This window comes from Grus americana, chromosome 1 (genome assembly GCF_028858705.1).
Source record: "Grus americana isolate bGruAme1 chromosome 1, bGruAme1.mat, whole genome shotgun sequence".
NCBI classification, from domain to species: Eukaryota; Metazoa; Chordata; class Aves; order Gruiformes; family Gruidae; genus Grus; species Grus americana.
This window is the reverse complement of record NC_072852.1, coordinates 52,263,356-52,283,693: the sequence shown is the minus strand read 5'-3', so window position 1 is coordinate 52,283,693 and position 20,338 is coordinate 52,263,356. Positions and strand designations below refer to the sequence as shown.

General features: G+C 45.0%; 1 protein-coding gene across 1 annotated transcript in view; it reads right to left on the bottom strand.

The window, feature by feature from the left end:
* Window positions 1-387: 387 nt before the first annotated feature.
* Window positions 388-20,338, bottom strand: part of ELK3 (ETS transcription factor ELK3) — a 40,037-nt gene continuing 20,086 nt past the window's right edge. Inside the window, exons 3-5 of the mRNA XM_054804771.1 lie at window positions 11,309-12,103; window positions 5,796-5,918; window positions 388-2,010 (exon numbers count right to left, since the gene is read on the bottom strand). Coding sequence (XP_054660746.1) covers window positions 1,912-2,010; window positions 5,796-5,918; window positions 11,309-12,103 — 1,017 coding nt within the window. The 3' untranslated portion in view covers window positions 388-1,911. The remainder of the gene's footprint in view (window positions 2,011-5,795; window positions 5,919-11,308; window positions 12,104-20,338) is intronic.

The following is a 20,338-nucleotide window of genomic DNA, read 5'->3' as shown; positions in this document are numbered from 1 at the left end:
CAGTCCCCGTTAGTCATGTGCTGCCTTTTCTTCCAACCTATTCCAATTTTGCCGAGTGTAAAACTTCCCTTCACTCATAAATTGTGCGTAGGTTCATCTTCTGGTTTTGACTGCGCGGGGTGGCACCTCTTGGAGCTCTTCAAACGCAGAATCAAGCGAATGACTTCCACTGTGTTTGATTCCTTTGCCTTACGTCCTGCGTCTAATTGCTTTGTTTATCAGCGCTGGTACTTCATATAGATATGGCAGGGTTAATCTCTCCCGTTAATTACTGAGAGTGAAACTGAGGAGTCATTTTTGGTTGTGCAACCCAAGAGCCTGAGGAAAATTCCTGCTGTCTTTTGTCAGACTACCTCTGCCCCAAAAACGGCTTTTCAACATCAGAACTGCATTAATAAAATGTTTATTTAGCACCTTTCAGGTTGAAGGATCCAAAAGCACTTTACAATTAACTACACACATCATCACTGAAATGCATCCAAACAGAAAACCAGCAGACAACTCACTGCATAAATTTCAAAAAGAACGGACTTTTGACCAGCCGCTTGGCCAGAAAGCAAAGTAGAAGCGCTAATGACCTGTGGCAAACAGGATTCTGATTTTGGTTTGGTTTTTGAAGGTCTCATCTGAAAAACCTACATGGTAAAGCTGCATTCAACCCAATTTAGCCACCTCAGAAAACTGAAGATTTGCATCAGCCCTGCCAAGATTAGAATCTGCGGTGCCAGGGAGTCTAGCCTAATCCTGGCCCAACATTTGGATGACTAAACCATCACCTGAAGGTAGAGGACATACCCAGTAAGTTCAAGTTGCAAGTATCTAGTAACACAGTGCTGTTTTTTTAATCCAGAATTCAGATGTTTATACATAAACATCCTGCGTGTATGCCTCTCTACAAGCACCAGGCATTAATTTACAGTCTTGTAACTTTTCCAGCTTTGTGGGAAGGGGAAATGTGACCTTCTGAGCTTCAGTAGCTAGAATAATCTTTCCAGGGAAATAGTGGAAGGCACTTGGCACGACTGAACAAAGCACCGGGAAATTCTCTATCGGGAATGATAGAGGGAGGACAGAGATTACCTGCAGTCTTCCCAGCCGCAGCGCGGACAGTTTGTAAGACGTATACGCCGAATAAGTTCTGAGCAATGTCGCCTTTTCTACAGAAGTAGTCTCAAACACTGGAAAAGCCTCATGAATGTACATAGCCCCGTTCCTCCCTGGTGCAACTCCACGGAAGAACTTGGGCACAAATGTGTAAATGTGGCTTTGTTACTACTCCTGGGTGTATCTCCTGACTGTAATGTTGATTACGTTTTTCACTTCAGCAAAGAAAAATTATAAGGCTATTTTTATACAATTTGAAAGCACTTAATACAAAGTTACATGAATACACTGCATCATATGGCCTATCCGTGGAGAAAATACTGAAATACTACCATAGGGCTGTTCAGTACTAGTTTTGTCTTTCAACTTTTTCTCTTAATACTAGAAAATATATAAATCATTTACATGACATTATGCAAAAGAAGGCACAGCCGGTTATAGTTTACACAAGCACAATGCATAATATGCAGAAAAAGGGATTAAAAAGAAGCTTCACATCCTTATTTAGATACATTGTTGCAATCCATTACGAAAAGTACTTCATCAACAACAGAAGTGTTCAACACTTGAGAGCTATGATATAAAAAAATTATAATTCATTTAATGCAAAACAGATTTATATATACTTTTATATATAAACACTGTTTAAAAATGCTAACATAATAAAAGTAGATTATCCATGTAATGAAAAGTGCAAACCAAAGTAATAGAGGGTTCCACAATGTCCTTCTCATGACACAGGAAAAACTAGCCCATAGGAATGAAGTGTTAAATCCACCAATAAGTCCTTGGCGTGATGAGGCGTCATCAGGATTTCTGAGCGTTAGGAGAAAGCAGTACTGGAGAAGAGGCTCCGTCCAGACTGGGGAGTGGCACTGGTATGTGACCATTTAGCAGAGTTGGAAACTGTAAGAGGCCGACAGGTAAAAAATGACTCTTTATCTAAAAGGATCCAGCCCAGAAGCACACGCGTTCAGCATTAGCAACCGACCGGATGTGTTCAGGACTTGTCATTTCTATACGGTAAGATGTATACAGAATGCCCGCATCAGCCACTAGGAGTGTAAAATAGAGGACAAAACCTGAATATATGTATTTAGAAACATACAGGGATGCGTAAATGTATTATTGGCTGTATTTTATATAAAAGTTCACATAACAATACATCTATCATCGCCCTGGGAAAGTGAATACTATAGAGCAATGTTTGTCATCCTTTCTTTCTTTCTTTCTTTCTACAAAATATTAATTAAAATCCATGCTTTTCATCTGCCCTTCAAAAGCAAAGCAGAAAAGAGCTTTGCAAAAGTGCAAATTCAGATGTAGGGTTAGGGCAGAAAAAAACCGATTTTGAATACAAAACATGGGGCAAATTGCTCTCAAGTAGTTACAGTTTCTCTCTGTTCACCAAGAAACCATAAACTGGGTATGCTGGATCATTCAGTATGTGAAGCAGAATATACTGTCATTTAGTAGTAACCTTCTACTTCTGAAATACGGTGAAAAAAATCCTGATTCGATACATAAACCATTTGTTCCTAGTTCATGGCAGCATCCTGACTGTAACTTGCCTGCGGTGACATGTATTGACTAGTTCTTAACATCTGACCTGAGAAAAAGCAAAGCAAGTAGGTGGAATAAACTTGCTGCAGCATGAGGCAGGAATTATCCCAGTGGTAGATACTGATCTGGCCTCCAGGCCCGGTTCCACGAGCACGTGTGCTGGGCTGCTGTTGCCTTGAGAGCCAGCGAGCTGAATGCCAGAGCTCCCACCTTCAAGTGTCTGGTGTATTTTTACCCCTTATCAGATCAGTCCTTCAACAGCCAACTGTGGTGTAATCAACCTCCACGCGTGCACATAATCTGCTTATAACAGGATTACTCTTCCACTACGATGTTAGTTAACGATACTCGTCTCCCAACGCTCAGCTGAAAATCAGGCCGAGCAGCGCAGGTTCGGCAGTGTGCTGCGGGGGGCTGGCACCACGCTCCTGCTGCGGCTGGGACTGACTGATACCTCTATTTTAACCAAACCTCAGGAAACGCATTTATCACTTCTGCCAAGATTCAATAAAACACAGAACTTGATTACAAGCTCTTGCTTTTCTAGGTTTCTAAAGTGAGATGTGCAAATTGTGTTTCATGTGATTTCTAAAGCTAATGAGAAGAGGGCTATATGATCTTTGGTCTCTGTCGAGGTGGGTGGCATGCTGGCACTATGGCCCGAGTGATGCTAACATAATGATTTCATGTTTCCCCTGGTCCTCACCCCAACCCAGCTCTCTTCTTCTTCTTCCTGTTGTCTCTGCAGCCCCTGGGGCCAGGACGCTGCTCTTTATTCATACACCTTCACACAGCAGGGATCTGCGACTTGACTACACCCTCTCAGTGCTACCGTCTACACAGTATTAGCAAAGAAATTACACTTAAATTTAGTTAGCACTTAATTCAAGCTAACTTGGAAGTCCTTCACTTTGGCTACATTTTCTTGAACCAACCAATTCTGTGCAAGTCTCTTGCTGTTGCAGTTATGTGGTAATGTCAAACTAATGACGAAACATCAAAGTAAGTTTAATTAGACAGCAGTGTGCCTTCAAAGGGAAGACTTTCCAGGTAGGTCAATATATCAAGGTAAATTGTGTGAAAGGAGACTGCAGATTTCAGTGATGCTCTACATAGGCTGTAAGGCTGTATAGGCGTAGGTGTATGGGAGTTGCTTTCACCTTATAAATATTGAAGGAGAGTTTTTACGAGTTAATAAGCATCTACATGCTCTGTGAGGGAGTATGCACGTAGTTGTGTCCAGCAGTGCCAGAACAGGCTGCTCCTGGTTCGTTAAAGGAGGGGCTGTACTTTCCCATAGGCTTGTTCTGGGCTTAGTGGGACCGTGGAGGCGGATGGCTCCCACCCTGGTCCTGGTACTATACAAAGACGAGTACTAAGAACTGTAGGCAGTGCCAAGCGTGGTGCTATTGTGAAAAGCAGCGCACACCTGAAAAAAAAAGAACTACAGGAGCCTGGTGTGTCCTCCGTGCAAGCCAGCAGGCATGGGTGCAGAGGCAGGCAGGCAGCTGCAGAGCTGCCCTGGCCTCTGGCTGCTGGCAGGATTTTGACTCCTTCAGCAATAACCAAATGTTCTTTCAGCTGCCAGGGCAAATGACCAGGTGAAAACAAAAGCAACGTGTGAAGCAGCTCCAGCCCTTTCTGCCGTTCCCTGGCCAGCTGCATGGAGCGCAGCCTGGCTTGTGCCAGCAGCCCAGGGAGCGCTCTGCCCCGATAGCTACACAGGCCAACCCAGCAGTTGTCGGTGGGGTTGGCTAGGCTACAGCTGTGGTTGCTCTTTCCTATTTGGCTGTTAAAATAAAGCTTTGTGCTCTGCGCTTGTCACTGTGGCCTTTGCCTGAATGAAACACCGTTCACAGAAGGCCCTTTGGGTCTCTCGGGAGAGAGCCACAGCCACTCTTCACGTTCAGTTCCTGCAGGGGGTGGCCAGCGTACGTCCGTACAAGCTCACTCCAGGCCGTGGCTCAGACACTTCCCTCTCAAATGCAATGCCTGGCTGGTTTTAACCACGTGTGCAAAACTAAGGTGCAACTTGATAAATGAGTTTATCTGAAACGGAAATAAGGCGTCCCGGGGCTCCATGCTCAGCTGTCCCACTGGAGGCAGAAGGACTTACTACCCCAGTGAGGATCATACCTGAGCAGAGCACTTGAGCTAAGGCCTGGCCCTTGAGTTGGGCAGTCTCCCTGAAGGTTCAGAGGCTAACACAGGACCCTGTATAGCAGCAGCCCTCTCCTGTGTCGGTGTTGGCCCTCCACAGCAGTCGGGGAGTTCGTTCCAAGGCTGTCCCTGCATTCTTCAGCTGCTCAGATGCCCATCAGCTGATCAGTGTAATTTCTTTCGTGACTTGCTGCAGCAGCTGTTTTGCAGCAGCTACATCTGGAGCTGCTAATACCATCCCCACCATCCTCTTCCTAAGCCTCGAGCAAATGCTGCAGCTGAGTGCTGTGGCCACCGCAGTTTAGTTAATAACTTCTGTATTCACCACATCTCTATAAAACTCAGAGATTTTTACTCTCCCAGTACCCATGAGAGAGGGGACAAAGCTGCCTTTCTCCTGTTACATGTAGAGAAGTCATGCCAAGAGGTATGAAGTAACTTGGTTGAAGACATGCGGATAATGTGCAGGAAAACTGGAAATGGAGCCTTCAGGCTCAGTGCCCTTATTGTAAATACAACTGTGCTCTAGCTTTCTGAGGGAGAAGTAGCTCATTAAGACAGGAGGATAACCCTACACCCACCTTACTGTGTGAGACCCAAACTGGCTTTGGTTTTCCCAGAGTCCCCGTTCCACCACCCTCCTGGCTGGTCCCTGACTGGTCTGCCCTCTCTTCCTGAAGGTCTGAGGGCTCTGTTACCTGCTCTTACTGGGGTCCAGCATTTATTTCTGTTTCCTTCATACAATATGCGTGTCCTTGCTGCAGCAGATACTGCCCTGCAGGTTCTGACAGTGCTGCCAATGGTTTAAAGAGGGTACCAGTAACTAGGCCTCTCTTTAACAATGCCAATTAACTGCTACATTGTCTCAAACTATTTGAGAAGCTCCGGATGATGTGAGATGTTCCCCTGATGTCTCTTCTACATATGCGCTTTCAGAAATGAAACCTGTGCATTGAAAAAAGACCTACCTGGAACAGAGTGTTTGGTCCCTGCAGCCTGGCAGGACTCAGAGGAGCAACAGGACTGAGGCTGCTCCAGAAATGAATGCTAGACAGCAGTGGGCTTGGGGTCAGCAATAATCCATTTGGGGTCTGCAAGACAAAAAAAAAAAAAAAAAAAAAAATAACAACAGCAAAAAAACCCCATGATGCATGTCTCAGGAGTTACAGTTCCGTAGAGCAGTCACAGCCCCTAAAGCCGTACACTTGGAGGTTCCCTCCAACCTGGGCTATGATTCTGTGGTTCACTCAGACAGATGGCGTGCTGAGTGTACTGGCTGGCAGCAACTGCCCATCCAGCCCTGAATCCTGTCTCCACAGCGGTCAGTACTGGATACCTGCACATTTAATATTCCTTCATATGCAAATTGGTTTCATTTCTATTGTGATTTGCTTAAGGAAAACACAGTTATTGTTTACTTGAACCATGCTCATGCTACTGTATAAAATACCACACGTGCCCCAATGTCTGTAAACACAGCCTGCTCTCCTTCAGAATAACTTTTTACCTTTTGAAGGGCCGCAATTGCTTGAACTGACTGCAGCTTTTGAAGCATTAATGCAAGTGCATGTGGAGCCAAAAGAGCCACAGCTGGCCTTTGAAGTTTACTCCTCTGATGGCGCCTGTTCAAAATGGAAGAAGATTCAAGGAACTGGCAGTGCACGGGCTGACGCAGCGAGAGGCAAGTGTAGGGGCTGGGTGCCCGGAGGGACTGCGAAGAGCACACCTAATTGTTTGAAAAGAACTAAAATGGCAAGAACTAAGAATCCAAGGCTCTTCCCAACTCGGAGGTGGCACCTTCCAGTGCCATGGCGCACAAGGAGAGCTGGGAATGCTCTCAGCACATCTAAAGCACCATTGGAGAGGAGGTAGTGATAAAGCACATGCAAATCTCCATTCAAAGGAAGAGTCACATGAATTATTCTGTATCCAGAGTAACTTTTATCTTTCCAAAAAAAGAACATGAAGGCAATGTGACAGTTTTAAACACAGTATTTGGCATAATGAGTTAATCTCACCAGTAATCTTGATGCCAATTACCAAAAATCAGTCCTATTTAGCAAAGCACTTAATGGAATTTGAGTGCACACTTAGCAAGTAAGTACGTGTTTTGCTGTGTAGGACAAGTGCCTCAGTGCTCTGCTAAACTGGGGCACCAGTTTGTCTAGAGTTTAAAATATGTAAAGAGAAGACAGAAGACAGAAGATAAGGAGTATCTCTCCCTAGTAACAAGCACGTCATGCATTCTAGTACCTGCCAGCTTCCCACCAGGCCAGAAATATAAAATCCCACATATGGTGATTGCAACCAGGGTCTCACATAACAACTGCTTACACCACGTTGCTAGGACTCAGCGGCGGGTAGGCTCAGGAAGGCAGGTACCACAGGCCATGTGTATTTTCAAATATGACGGACATATTATTTGCAAAATGGTGCCTGAAGGATTGGCTGTGGTGTTGGAGGCTCTGTGGAAACGTTCAGGAATACGGACCTGCTCTGACATGCTTGCACTGGAGTTCACAACAGGGTCAGTTAGTTTAACATCAGCGGGAGAGATGGGAGAGACATGGAGCAGCAAACATTAAGGTCCTCCCAGCAATTCTGTCCCAAGATGTCTGAGAGGCTGTTTTACACAAAGAGCTTGCTCTGTGGCTGCTCTTGAAGGGGCTGACTTTTCTAAGGAATCTCAAAAGAAGTGACGTTCATGGAGAAATGCGAAGGGAAAGGACACTGCCATCTCTCTTGTGCTGAAGAAGGTGGATCAGAAATACTGAACTGTGTGGAAGAAACCACAGTTATGTCCTAAGGAGTAATAATCAGATGGCATTGCTGGGAAAGCAAAAGGTGTTCATGCAGTAAAACAGCAGGTATGGCGGTCACAGGAGTACCAGTGAGGTCAGGGTTTGGATATATTTGGATGACAACAAAAGGGGAGAGTGGCAAGGAGAAAACTTCTGTCTTGATCACATCGAAGGAGAGCTCTTGCCAAGATATCTTGCAAAAAATACTTGACAAGCAGGCATTTGTGAACAGGCTCCTTCACCAATGCCCTCGTCCCAGGACCACAGTGCTTTCACAGGGCAGGAAAATGGCAGCACCAGCGAGAGCATCTCTCCTGTGCCATGTTACAAGCTGATGCTCCGCGGGCAGAAGGCCCTCGATGGTGATTTACAAGACTGACAAAGAACACACCTAATTAGGTCAGCATAAATACTCAGCGATCTACTTAGAGATGAGCCTACTAACCTTAAAACCAAAGACGTAAGCAGCAAGACGCAGCAACATTCAACTAAGGTCACAGCATTGTGCCAACTGTACTAACAGCTCCACTGAGCTATGCCACACTTTTATTTTTTCTCTAAGACACTGCAGATGATACCCAGAACTGAAAATGCATCTCTTGAGGGAGTCTTTTGAAAATAATAAGGAAAACTTGGAAGTGATTATTCATACCTAGATACAGCCAGAACAAGTCTTCAGAGAGAGAGATTTGCAGCTGAGCTGTCCTCCATTCATCTCTGGAAGCATGTTAACATGCCTAAAAGTGCTAAGCAAAAGCTTGCATTCTCTGATGATCAGAGCACTAATGTCTGCAAGTTCTGCCAGAGCCAAGAGCCAGCCAAAGCAAGCCTCCCAATCTGTTAATATTTAATGCAAAAAGAGCACAGGACCTCCCAGGCTTGTTCTCAGTACCGCCATCAGCCAAGCATCAAAACCACCAGAGGAAACATAAGTGTAAACAACACCACAGCAAAGGCTATCCTTAAATTACACATGGAAATTGATGTGTCACTTCATTTTCTGCCCTCATGCAGCTGTACATCTGGTGTTAGATGTGGAACCCAGTGGAAAGTTCCTACTTAAAAAACGTCATTATTATCTAAGTGTAGGGACAGTTTAAATAGAAATAATTCATTGCACAGAGAGGATTATGTTAAGCAACAATGCTCATGGCTCCTGACTTCTCTGACAAAGAACGTGTGTAAGTACAATCTTTCTTGTCACTTCCAGCTGTCAGATAATGGACAAGTGCTGTCACACGTACATTACTTCCTAGGTCATTAGGCACGTGCTGGAGCCTGGATAGTAGATACAATACAGACCACACGTGTGCTGGCTGCAGGCACACTACTTCATCCGTAAGGAAACAGCATATTGTAAATGTTACAAATGCCAAAGTAGAGGCCTGAAGAAAAGAGCAGTCAAAATTATATATCCACATTGTCCAAAGGACAGCTGACAAAAATAACAAGCATAAGTAATCTGTAAAAGAAGCAAGTACTGAACAAAATCTGAATATATCTCTTTGAAGCTAACCGAAGGGAAAGCTGGTATTTGTCTACCAAAGTATTGTACTGTATGCACTGGCATCTTCAAACCCTTTTTTCTGTTCTGAAATTGGCTGTGCATATCACGTGCCCTTTCACAAGGCTCCACATTGACCAGCAGGTACAATGGAAAGCCCTCTGAAATACCCTCTCTGGCAGCAGCACCTTCTCCGAACCTACATCCCTCCTGGAGCAGGAACTGGCGTGTGACATCCTGTTCTGCACCTGCCCCATGGCAGCAGGTGTCTACGACTGGGATCTGATAAATCAGAGATCATTTGAGATAGGATGCATGCTCTTCCTAGGGTAATGGGATGAACTGCAGATTTCCAGCCTAAATTATGGCTTTAGTTATTTTGCATTGTGGTATTGCAGGGTGCTTCTTATCCACACTAGAAATAGAAGGCTAAAAGAGAGGAAAAAAGCTATGTTGCTGTATAGCCAGAAGTTTAAATAAATGGACCCAGGAAATACCCTACACAGGTGCCATCTGCCTCTTCTGTGATAGCATAACCTGTAAAAAAAGATTTGTAATGGCATTAAGTTAGATAATAGTCATCACAGCCTGAGCTAGTGCTCCTGCCGAAGGAGGGCCACAATCATCTACCTAATTCCCTTCAATGTCTTTCAGGGGTAGTAAGTACAGTGGTTTATAGAGGAATGAGAAAATTAAGTGTTCAAAGAAATAATTACAAAATGAGGAAAGAAATCTCTGTTCATACTGAGTTTTGGGGCAGTGGTAGATTAAAGTGAGCTTGTAATAACTCATGCTGTCATTGTGTCTGGTTGGCATCTGATATGATTTATTTGTCAGATTTGCTACCTGCAAGCAAAATACTTACTGTGGTTATACCACAGTTAGAGGTTCTGAGAGTCTGTCAATGCACCTCAATTTTGGTTTGCCACACTTCTGTTCTTCCTGCCAAACGTAACTTCACTTAAAGGTTTTACAATGTCAAAAATGACAGGTAACGGCCCACAAAATCCTCTTTCTTTGCGACACGACCTCATATCTCAGTGGCCTACAGGTGTGTCTGAACTGCAATGGCTTTGCACAAACTTGCTCTGCAGCCAGCTGAAAAGCTCAGTAAGACAAGTGCTGTGCTGGCCGAGAGCACTTGCCAACGCTCTCACCTTTGCCATGCCTTCGTGCCACGCAGGCACGCAACGCTGTCTGCGGCCAGCTCGAAGACCTCTAACACCTGGCTGCACTGCGGGCATCACTCCTGCAAAACCTCTTCGAACAGGGGAGGGTAAGGGGATTCTGGATGCAGTGTGACCATGACCCCTAGACAGCTCGAAGTAAATGAGAGCTTGTAATGCACGCCTTTTTATTTATTTATTTACTGTTCAGTTGTTTTGTTCAATGCTAGTATTTGCATCAACTGTTACTGGGGGGAGGGGGGGGTAGGTGTTCCCCATTGGGATAATTTTACTCTTAGATTTTTTTTTGTCTAATTTTGCAGTGGTAGCATAAGACAAAACTCACTGATGACCACACCTCCTCCTCTGAACTGCTAGATTTTTTTCACAGACTTGCTTGAAAATGAGAACTCGCATTACCATTAATTACCACAAATATGTGATTAAAAAGAACAAAATAACCTACTGGTTATTCAGTAGTTCTGTGCTGAAAGGAAGCTCTGGCAAGTATTCTGTGGATCTGTAAAACTTTGGAAATCAAAACTGTCTTAAGAGCCTTGTCTTAGAAACAAACTAATTTGCTCCATATTCAAAAACTAATGAATAGGTCACACTGTTCGAATGGATACAACATCTAGCAGAAAAATCTAACCAAGTATCCCACAATGCACACGCTCAAGTTATGACCTACAAAACCCCTATGTTTTTCTTCTTGGCTTTTTCCTGTTTGTTTTGTAGACCTGGTTTGAGCTGCTGATTCGCTTGTGTTAACTAATGGCTGCCCATCTCATTATCCTTCCAGGCACTCCGTGAACTGTGATGGCTTTTCCCACACTCACATAGGAACCCTAGGAGGAACTTTTCCACCCTTTGTTCAGACCTTTGCTACGTCTCCCTCTTTCCCACGTGTTTGGTTTTTTTCCATCAGATGATGACAGATCCAGAGAGCTCTTGGCCACACAGAGGGAGAGCTGGCTACAGCAAGGGTGCAGGAGACAGGCGGGTCTTACCTGTGCAGTGAAGAAAGCTGGAGTCAGGGATCCCGACGGAAGCGCGGGGCTGTTGAGGGCAATGGAACCGATGTCGGTGCTGGAGAGAACCATAGGTGGGGCGGAGATTTCCAAGCCTTTGGGTTTTTTAGCCTTTGGGGGAAGAGATGGAGATTTTGCCTTGGAGCCTGAGGAGAGGTTCAGAGGCTCAAGGGAATCTGAGTCGTGGCAACTGGACTCAAGGAAGAGGCTCCTGTGTTCTGCAGGGAGGGGTGAGGTGGGAGACAGAGACGGTGACCTGGAGGAAGATGACGACGGAGATGAAATGCTGGCACTGTTGGGTAGCATTAAGGAAGATATTTTAGCTGATACTGATGAGCTGAGAAAAGCAGAGGCAGCTGCTGTTTCAGAAGTGGAAGGCAACGACACCATGGGCCTCATAACTTGTTTGTCTGTTTTGTTTGTCACAAATCTTATAACAGTCCGAACTTCTTCGACTGGTGTGCTTCCTTCTGACTTCTCCTCCAGTTTTTCTGTTTTGATTGGCTTGTAAGGGTCTGGCTGGTTCTGCAGAGAGTTGATAGTGAAAGAAGAGTACAGGCCAGAGTGGATATATTCATTACGGCTTGTGCTTTTCAGTGCTGACAAGCTGTGCTTGTGCTGATCCCTGCTCTCGGAAGGCATCTTACAGTCGCTGTCCTGCAGCAAAAGGCTCTCTCTGCTGATTTCCACAGCATGTGGATCCATTTTTAAAATCTCAGGAAAGGAGACAAACTTGTACACAAATTTTTGTCCAATCACTTTCTTGATGATGTTCTGCAAATACAAAAGGAGATGCTAGAAAGATCAGCATTTAGAGGCACTGAGTACAACGAACATAAGGCCCGGGGGGCCACTGCTTCCCCTTTGGGCTGGGCAGGTCATTTCAGTGGGGGTCCTAATGCTGCTCTTCCTGGGCTCGTTCCCATACCGCTGCTCAGCCAGGGTGGCCACCCCTGCTCCTCATGGTGCCTAACAAAATCACCATTACTAGGTGATAAAGACTTACTGGTGGGCTGGTTGGCCCCCACTTCCTCTGAGGCAGCTTGGGAATATTTTCTTTCCAGTAAAAACAATTTCACCACCTTGCAGACTCAAGCCATGCCACCATTTGCATTTCACAACGAATGCAAACTCCGTCATTTATGCCTCCCAAAAGTGACACCAACTACCCTGGAGAATGAAACACTCTTGAAATGTCTGCAAATGACAAAACCACCGCAGCCTCCCTGTTCCAGTCATTAACCCTCTCTTCCTGCCCATGCACAGAAGGATTGACTTGGGCTGATGGTTACTGTCTTTCTTTCCACAGTCCCATGCTACGTCTGTCACAAATGCAATCACTTGCATGGGTTGGAAAAGTACTTGTGTCCTGCTGTGTTTGCTGTGCTACCTCCAGGTTTGCATTAGGCTCAGGATGCTCACTGCTGCAGACAGTGTAAACTGGCTATTTAAATTAATTCTTGGAAAAAATCCCAAACCTCTCAAAGGTTTGTAGAACTATTTTTTTTTCCATCTTTGGCATAATAAAGGTGTCTCCTTTATGGAAAGAACTGATTCCCTTTGAGGAATCCTTGAGGGTCTCGTTTCCAGCCCTAGCTCTTACTGCAAAGCCGGGCATGCTGCCTGCTCTAACACAATGCAAGGTGCAATGTGAGGTCCCCTGCAGAGGAAACTTCACAGCACCAGGTGCTGGCAGGAGCCTGGCCTAGGAGGAGGACTGGAACATTTACCATCCTAAGCCAAGCGCTGTGGAAGACAAGAAGCAATATTTCTTCTTGAGAGAACTGGTGAAGAGTTTGTCTGTAAGTCACCTCTGAAAAACCCTTTCCAAGAAGCTACCCTTTTGCTGGGCAGACATCTGCTGTATCTCCAGCTGATACTCTGCAAACAGACATTTGCTTTGCTGTACATATGGGAACGTAAATATTTATATTATTCCTAAAAATCTAATTTGTTTTTCATTCTACCACAGATTGCAGGACTAGTAGAGGAAACATTTGTTTAACTGACTGAAAATGAAAAAAAAAAAAGAAAAAAGAAAGAAATAGGAATACAACACTATTCCTATTTATATACAGACAGTACCTAGTTCTGGGTGCTTGCAGTGCCCACGCTACACCTTTTCTTGTCACAAAAGCAAGGCTGGATTTGGGAAAGAGGAGTCTGCACTTGGGTATTGGAACCTCATCTGTCTTTCAGCTGAGCTACTGTATTCTGTGATTCTTCTAGCTGAATGTCCTGGCATTTCGTTCAGGCACCTTCTTGAATACAAAATTAATCCTACAAAGAGCCCTGGGATGTAGCTTTGCTTCACAGGTCAGGAGCTATGGCATAAATGGAGAAAGTTGTTTCCCAAGTTGATAACGGGGATCTGTAGCAAGGAGAAGAATTAAATTCCACAAGCTCAGACTAAAGGCACAAAACTGTCCTCTTCCATGCCAGACTCTATGCATGTCCACCCACCTGGTGGATCCTGAAATGCATATTTTTGCCCTCCAAATGTTCAGGTCAGATAGTTAGTCCACAGGATCTCAGTCTGCATGAGCTTTAATTCCCATGGATTTGGGCTTGGCCTAGCTTTTTTTTTTTTTTGGTGCTAATTAGGTGAAACGTTGGATGGAGTGAAACGTTGGATGGACACAGTTTTTCTGCATGCTCAATATTAAATTCTTCTTGAAAAAGGCAAAACCTCCCAACTACTCACATACAAAAAGAAACACCCCAACTGGATTTTATTTTCTTTTTTGAATATATATATATTTAAATTTAAAATAATTCCTCCCCTCTGCTCCTGGCAGCTTTGAGTTATTGTTACATCAAGCACTGACAACTGAGATCCTACTTGGAAAATGTGACTCCCAGCAGAAAAAGATTAAATGTATTTAAGGGTGGCACTTTTATACTGGTGCAGGCTTGAAACAGGGGAACATTGCTATAAAAAGCAACCAAACAGGTTGGTGAGTTTATACTTCCTCTGTTATTATTAAATACAGTTACATTTTAAGAAGGTGTCTCAGTGCAGCTCCTCTGACTCCATAAGCCTGCAGCAAAGGCCCACTTAACGACGGCTGGAGATGAAAAGGATTCAAGTGCAAGATCCCTCAAGCGCTTCACAGGCTTCTCTTAAATGTGGAGCCTGAGGAAAACTCCATCCACGTGTAAGAGAAAATAAGGACGCAAACTAATTAAGAGCCTCTGAAATGCCACTGACTTTTCTAAATTTTTTTGACAAATAATTGAAGTAAAGGTAAAAAGCAGCTTATTTTTACCATCACCTCAGTGATCTGTCAGAATCATTCTGAGCTGTGGACGATGGTTCAAACCACAGAACACAGTGACAGGCATCATGACAAGCAGGGGTCTTCCACCCTCAGTTTGAAAGGGCAAAGGCTTCTTTATTATTATTATATTCCTTATTTATTAAGGACTGCATTTGCAGGGAGGCTAGACCACTTGCTTGGTAGCAGGACAGTAAGTATATATGCATATTTAGCCCTTTTTGTTGTTGTTGTTTGAATTTTCTAGGTGAATTCCCCCCATGAGCAGACTTGCAATGAATGCTTGTGGCTGCCGGCCAGGGCTGCAGGGAGCTCTGGGACAGTGCTGCCGAGGAAGGCGACTGCTGGGCCAGTGCAGCTGCTGGGGAGGAAAACTGGGCAGCCAGGCCAGGAGCAGGGACTCCAGGCCAACAGCTTTAAAAAAAAAAAAAAAGTCTTTTCGAGAGACAGCACTCTCTGACAGTTAGTAAGAGGGCAGGGAGCTGGGAATGCCCCTCTTCTCTTGTCTTCTCGACTGGTTTCATCCCTTGAACACTTTACACTTCCTCTCCTCTGTATATAAAACAGTGACTACAGCAACTTTGACCACCCTCCACTGCAAAGTGCTGTGGAAGCTGCCGATATGAACTGAATCATCAGCTGGAGGGATGGGTCTCTCCCCTGTCCTTCTCCACAGACCAGCTGGCTGAGCTAGATGCCAAAAAATCAGTGGCCTGGTTTCTCCTGCAGCTTAACGTGGCTGGGTTTTTTTTTTTTTGTGTCGACTACGCATAGGCACTATTTTTGCAAGCCCTCCCAAAATACGGGGGAGCTGTTTGTCCATCTCAACAGCACATGACCTCTGGGTTTCTTTCCATATTTTACTTTCCCCCTCCCCAAGGTTTTCCTGTATATCAGTGCAACTGAGACTTCAGTTCCTCTATTTTATGTTTGTGTTTTATTTTCATCGGTTCTGACTGTCCTGCACATGGATTGGGGCAATCCCAAGCACAACTCCAGGCTGGGCAGGGAATGGATTGAGAGCAGCCCTGAGGAGAAGGACTTAGGGGTGCTGATTGATGAGAAGCTCAAGATGACCCAGCAATGCATGCTTGCAGCCCAGAAAGCCAACTGTGTCCTGGGCTGCATCAAAAACAGCATGACCAGCAGGTCAAGGGAGATGATTCTTCCCTTTACCCGACTCTTGTGAGACCCCACCTGGAGCACTGCATCCAGCTCTGGGGTCCCCAACATTCGAAGGACATGGAGCTGCTGCAGCAAGTCCAGAGGAGGGCCACAAAGATGACCGGAGGGCTGGAGCACCTCTCCTATGAAAACAGGCTGAGAGAGTTGGGGTTGTTCAGCCTGGAGAAGAGAAGGCTCCAGGGAGACCTTAGAGCAGCCTTCCAGTACCTAATGGGAGCCTGCAAGAAAGCTGGAGAAGGACTGTTTACAAGGGCAGGTAGTGACAGGACAAGGGGTAATAGCTTTCAGCTGAAGGAGGGTAGATTTAGATATTAGGCAGAAATTCTTCACCATGAGGGTGGTGAAGCGCTGGAAGAGGTTGCCCATAGAAGTTGTGGATGCCCCCTCCCTGGAAGTGTTCAAGGCCAGGTTGGATGGGGCTTTGGGCAACGTGGTCTAGTGGAGGGTGTCCCTGCCCATGGCAGGGGGGTTGGAACTAGATGATCTTTGAGGTCCCTTCCAACCCAAACCATTCTGTGATTCTCACTCCCTGTTCAAGCCATTTAGAGCTAAGGTGTAACTATACTACCAGTGTGACACAATGATTTTAGTGGCTTGGCTCAAACCTGTCAGCTAGCAAGTTTGCTGGCTGCAGGAGCCACTCAGGGACTGAGCTAGGAAATGGGACGCGGTTTCTAGTTGAAATTCAGATTAATGAGGGGCCTCAGGGGTAGGAAGACAGACTAGGACTTTTTCCTCCTCCCTGGAAGTGACCTATAATCAGGGTGCCTGAGATCTCAAAATTTATGACAGAACAGGATGAACTTGTCCATAGGTACTAAATGTCCCCGCTTGGGAAAGAAGAAGGGCCAAAGCTGTAGCTGCTGCACTTAACTCCCACTTGGATGTGTTGCAAGTTCTCTGGCTCCAAGAGTACTGAGGGATGCAACACATGTAGGAACACTTAAGCTATGAATTCCTCACGGGACTGTCTGAGGAGGGAGCCAGGCTGCATCCAGCTGTTGGGAACCCTACCCAGAGAGAGGGCTGCTCATGCTCCAATGTCTGAAGTACATAAGCTGGCAGGAGGTACTTGTGGCATGGTTTGCTCCAAGCAGTGGGGCGTGTGTCCGCATCAGCATGTGCAGGCAGGCAGATTCTGTTAACATCATACTTTGTGCACTTGTGTTTATTATACTGTGTGCGTAGAAGCTAGACTTTGTCAAATTTTTGATGGAGGCACAGGTGCAGGATCATGCACTGGTATTGACTTTTGGAAGTGCAAGACTCATTTAGTGGGATTTCAGTCTTTCCTCACCCATCTCCATGTGGAAGGCAAAAGCCATTCCCCTGGCTGGCATCTTTGGCCAGGTTCACTGCTCGCTCTGCTGCAGTTCACAGCGCATCCGTTACCTCTCACATCAAACATGAACTATTTGTCACTCTTTTCTGGGGGGTCCTTGGGTTTTCTCCTCTACCCATCACCTCTTGCTATCAAATTATTTACTCCCATCTTTCCATCAGGACAGCACTCAATAACCACTTTTATGCCATTTCAGACAAGCACTTTCTTGACTTCCATACGTCACTCTTGAAAGAAGGGCCTTCCAATTCTCTATAAAGCTATTTTCTAATGCTTCTTCAAGTATTTCCTTATAACACCTTTTAGCTGTACCACTACAAAACGTACAGCTGGTACTTTAGCACCATCATACCCCTATTGTTTCATTGTAATATTCTATTTTCCCTGAGGTAAACTCAAGAGAAGACCTTCCCAAAAGTAAAATAGTACTTTCCATTATGACTTTATATCCTGAAGTTCTGTAAGCAGACCAAGCAAGGAACCCTCTTCCCAAGACAATTCTACGCTGCCACCCACACTTGGGCATTAAAAATAGGAACTAGTAACCAGACTACTGCGTCTGACCTGTTATGGGAGGAAAGGGAATGCCATGGGCACCTCTGAATCCTAAAAGCACCTGAGAAGCTGTCCCCTGCACTGCAGCAAGCACAAAGAAGCCCATATTATTTATATACTATACATCATACTGCAAACCCATCTAAACAAGTGGGCAGCCATTAACTGAAACGATTTATTCTGTCTTTAGAAGACAGATTGAATAGCACTCAGAGTAAAGCCCGGGGCCACATACTGTTCAGAGAGGATGCAAAAATATTGAATAGCTGCTCATCGCAACAGTATGTGACTGTGTAATTAAAGATGCAGCATAACTCATGCAAACATTAAGGTTACCCAGGGAACTGTGATTCTTGCATTTCCTAAATTCTGAGGGCTTGACTGCCACAACTGTTACATCCTATTAATGTTGGTATCGGCATGTAATTTCCTGGATACGTCCTCCTCCTCCTCTCATAGGGAAAACTCACTAGCTTCCCTCTTGTCCTGAAACCGCTAGAGACTTCCAAAAGATATCTGTCATTACAGCTATCAGAAAAACAGAGTAACTGGGCAACTTCAAATAAAGAAACCTACTAATCCTACTTATAAAGGTATTTTAGTTCTACACATCAAGCTAAAGTGCTCTGCGTGGGAATAACGTGAAGGGTTTCCTTGCCTGAAAGCATTACAAGAGATTTCTGACCAGCAGAAGTGTGTGACATGATGGACATGCTGCTCAAGCTGTAGGTAGAGAGACTGCAGGATGCCTTTCCTCAGTGCTATCTGTCATCTGTTCTGCTGCTCTGTTGAGGCAATAGGGGAAATTTATTAAATAAAAAAGGGGGAGGGGAATTCGGGTAACGAACGAAACAGGAAATGGAAAGTCTTCAGATTATCTACAAACCTTTAGCAACCAGAATCATGGTAGCAAATTACAATTAAGGCATGCCACACTGTATTTCCTGGGGTGCTTTATATGTGAATTTAACATAAATCTAGCCATCAGCCTCAACAGCACATGATGCTTGCATTCAAAATCAGGCTAAGGAACTTGTCCTAATTGTGTTATTTTTCTCCAGTACTGGAATTAATTTACTTTTAAGTTCAGATGAATCAGATGATGAATTTTAACAAGCCAGTGTTCCCCCCCAAGCAAAATGGCAGAGCTCATAAACCTCCATTTATCCAGTGATCAGCTTTTATTTCTCCACAGTGAATAATTTCAAAGACAAACCATGAAGCAGTAGCTCAGTTAGTGTCAGCTGTATGCAGCAGCAGCAGCGGGCAGCCCGAGAAAGGGAGGCCCATCCCATGTGCCAGCATCATTTCTAAAAAAATCACTGCTCTCTGCCTCAAACTCACATGCTGCCAGATCATTTGGGTTATAGGTAAAGAAGTCCATGTTGATAATTCCACAACCCAAACGAAGTCTTGTCCAAAGTTCTGCCTCTTGCCTTTCCTGCTGCCATTCCCCAGCCTGCAGCACATTTATCCCATTTGCCCAGGGTGCATCCCATTTGTGCCAACATGTCCATCACTGCCAACAGCAAGGGAGGGGACAGGGATCTCAGAAGGCTCCTTAAGGCTACCTCAGGGGCTAGACCACTCTTGGTTTATCCCCGAAACTGGCGAATTGGTCCAGGGGAGAGGAGTGCAAAAGTCTGAGAGACTCTTTCACCTCACCAGCCCTTCCCCTTTTGTTCTGCAGAAGGGAAAGAAGAATGACAAGGAGCCTTCCCTTCCCTCCTCGACTTCTTCCCTTTCTGTACTATGAAGCATAGACTGAACTGAAGGCAGAGGAAGTGTTTAGGATTGAACCCACTGCTGAACACTCCCTGCCAGCCTACTAGGATTCATTATCTGCTATCTTATGCCAGTATCTCTCTTACTTCAAAACTTGCAGCAAGTTCCCCTGTCCCTCTGCACTCTCCTAATAATCTGCCTTTCTCCGCTGCCTGGGAACCAACACACCATACCAACACAGAGAGTGAGAAGCTCCCACTGTTTCCTGCTAAAGGAGTTACTCCTTCAATTTAAATAGCAATAGCCATGGTTTTGGCTTGGGGTTCAAACTCTGATCACAATACATAGGGAAGAAAGAGCTTATCCTTCTTTCCATCTAGGAGCTACGACCTCCATTGGGCTTCAGAACTGGAAAAAAACAACCAAAATCCTTGTGCCACATCTAGACAAAATTTGCAGACAGAGCGCACAGTCCAAGAAAGCAGCTGTGAGAACAGCAAGCAATCACCTCAGCCAGAGCCCTGGTGAAGAAACTGTACAGCCACTCCTCTGGCACACGCTGCGTGAGCAGAGACGAAACAGATGACAAAAGGTGCGTGTGCACTGTTGGGGGGGCAACTGAAAATAGTACAAGGGTAAAAAAAAAAAAAAGGTTAAGGGGTAAAACAAGAATGGGAACCTCAAGTAAGGAAACATTATATTCCATTGATTTGAAGAGATCAGAGAGATCTCAAAGGCCAAGTGCTACAAATATCTCATCCCTTGTTTTTAAGCAATGTCTGTTCCAGTCACTAACTGTGTATTTGGGCTCTGCCTGGATATGCCGTTCATTTACCAGCAGGCACTCTGTCTCCATTGATCCTGGTCAAGATTATAATCAGAGGGGTTGGAGTCATAAAATGAAGCAAGCTTCCCCATGCTGAG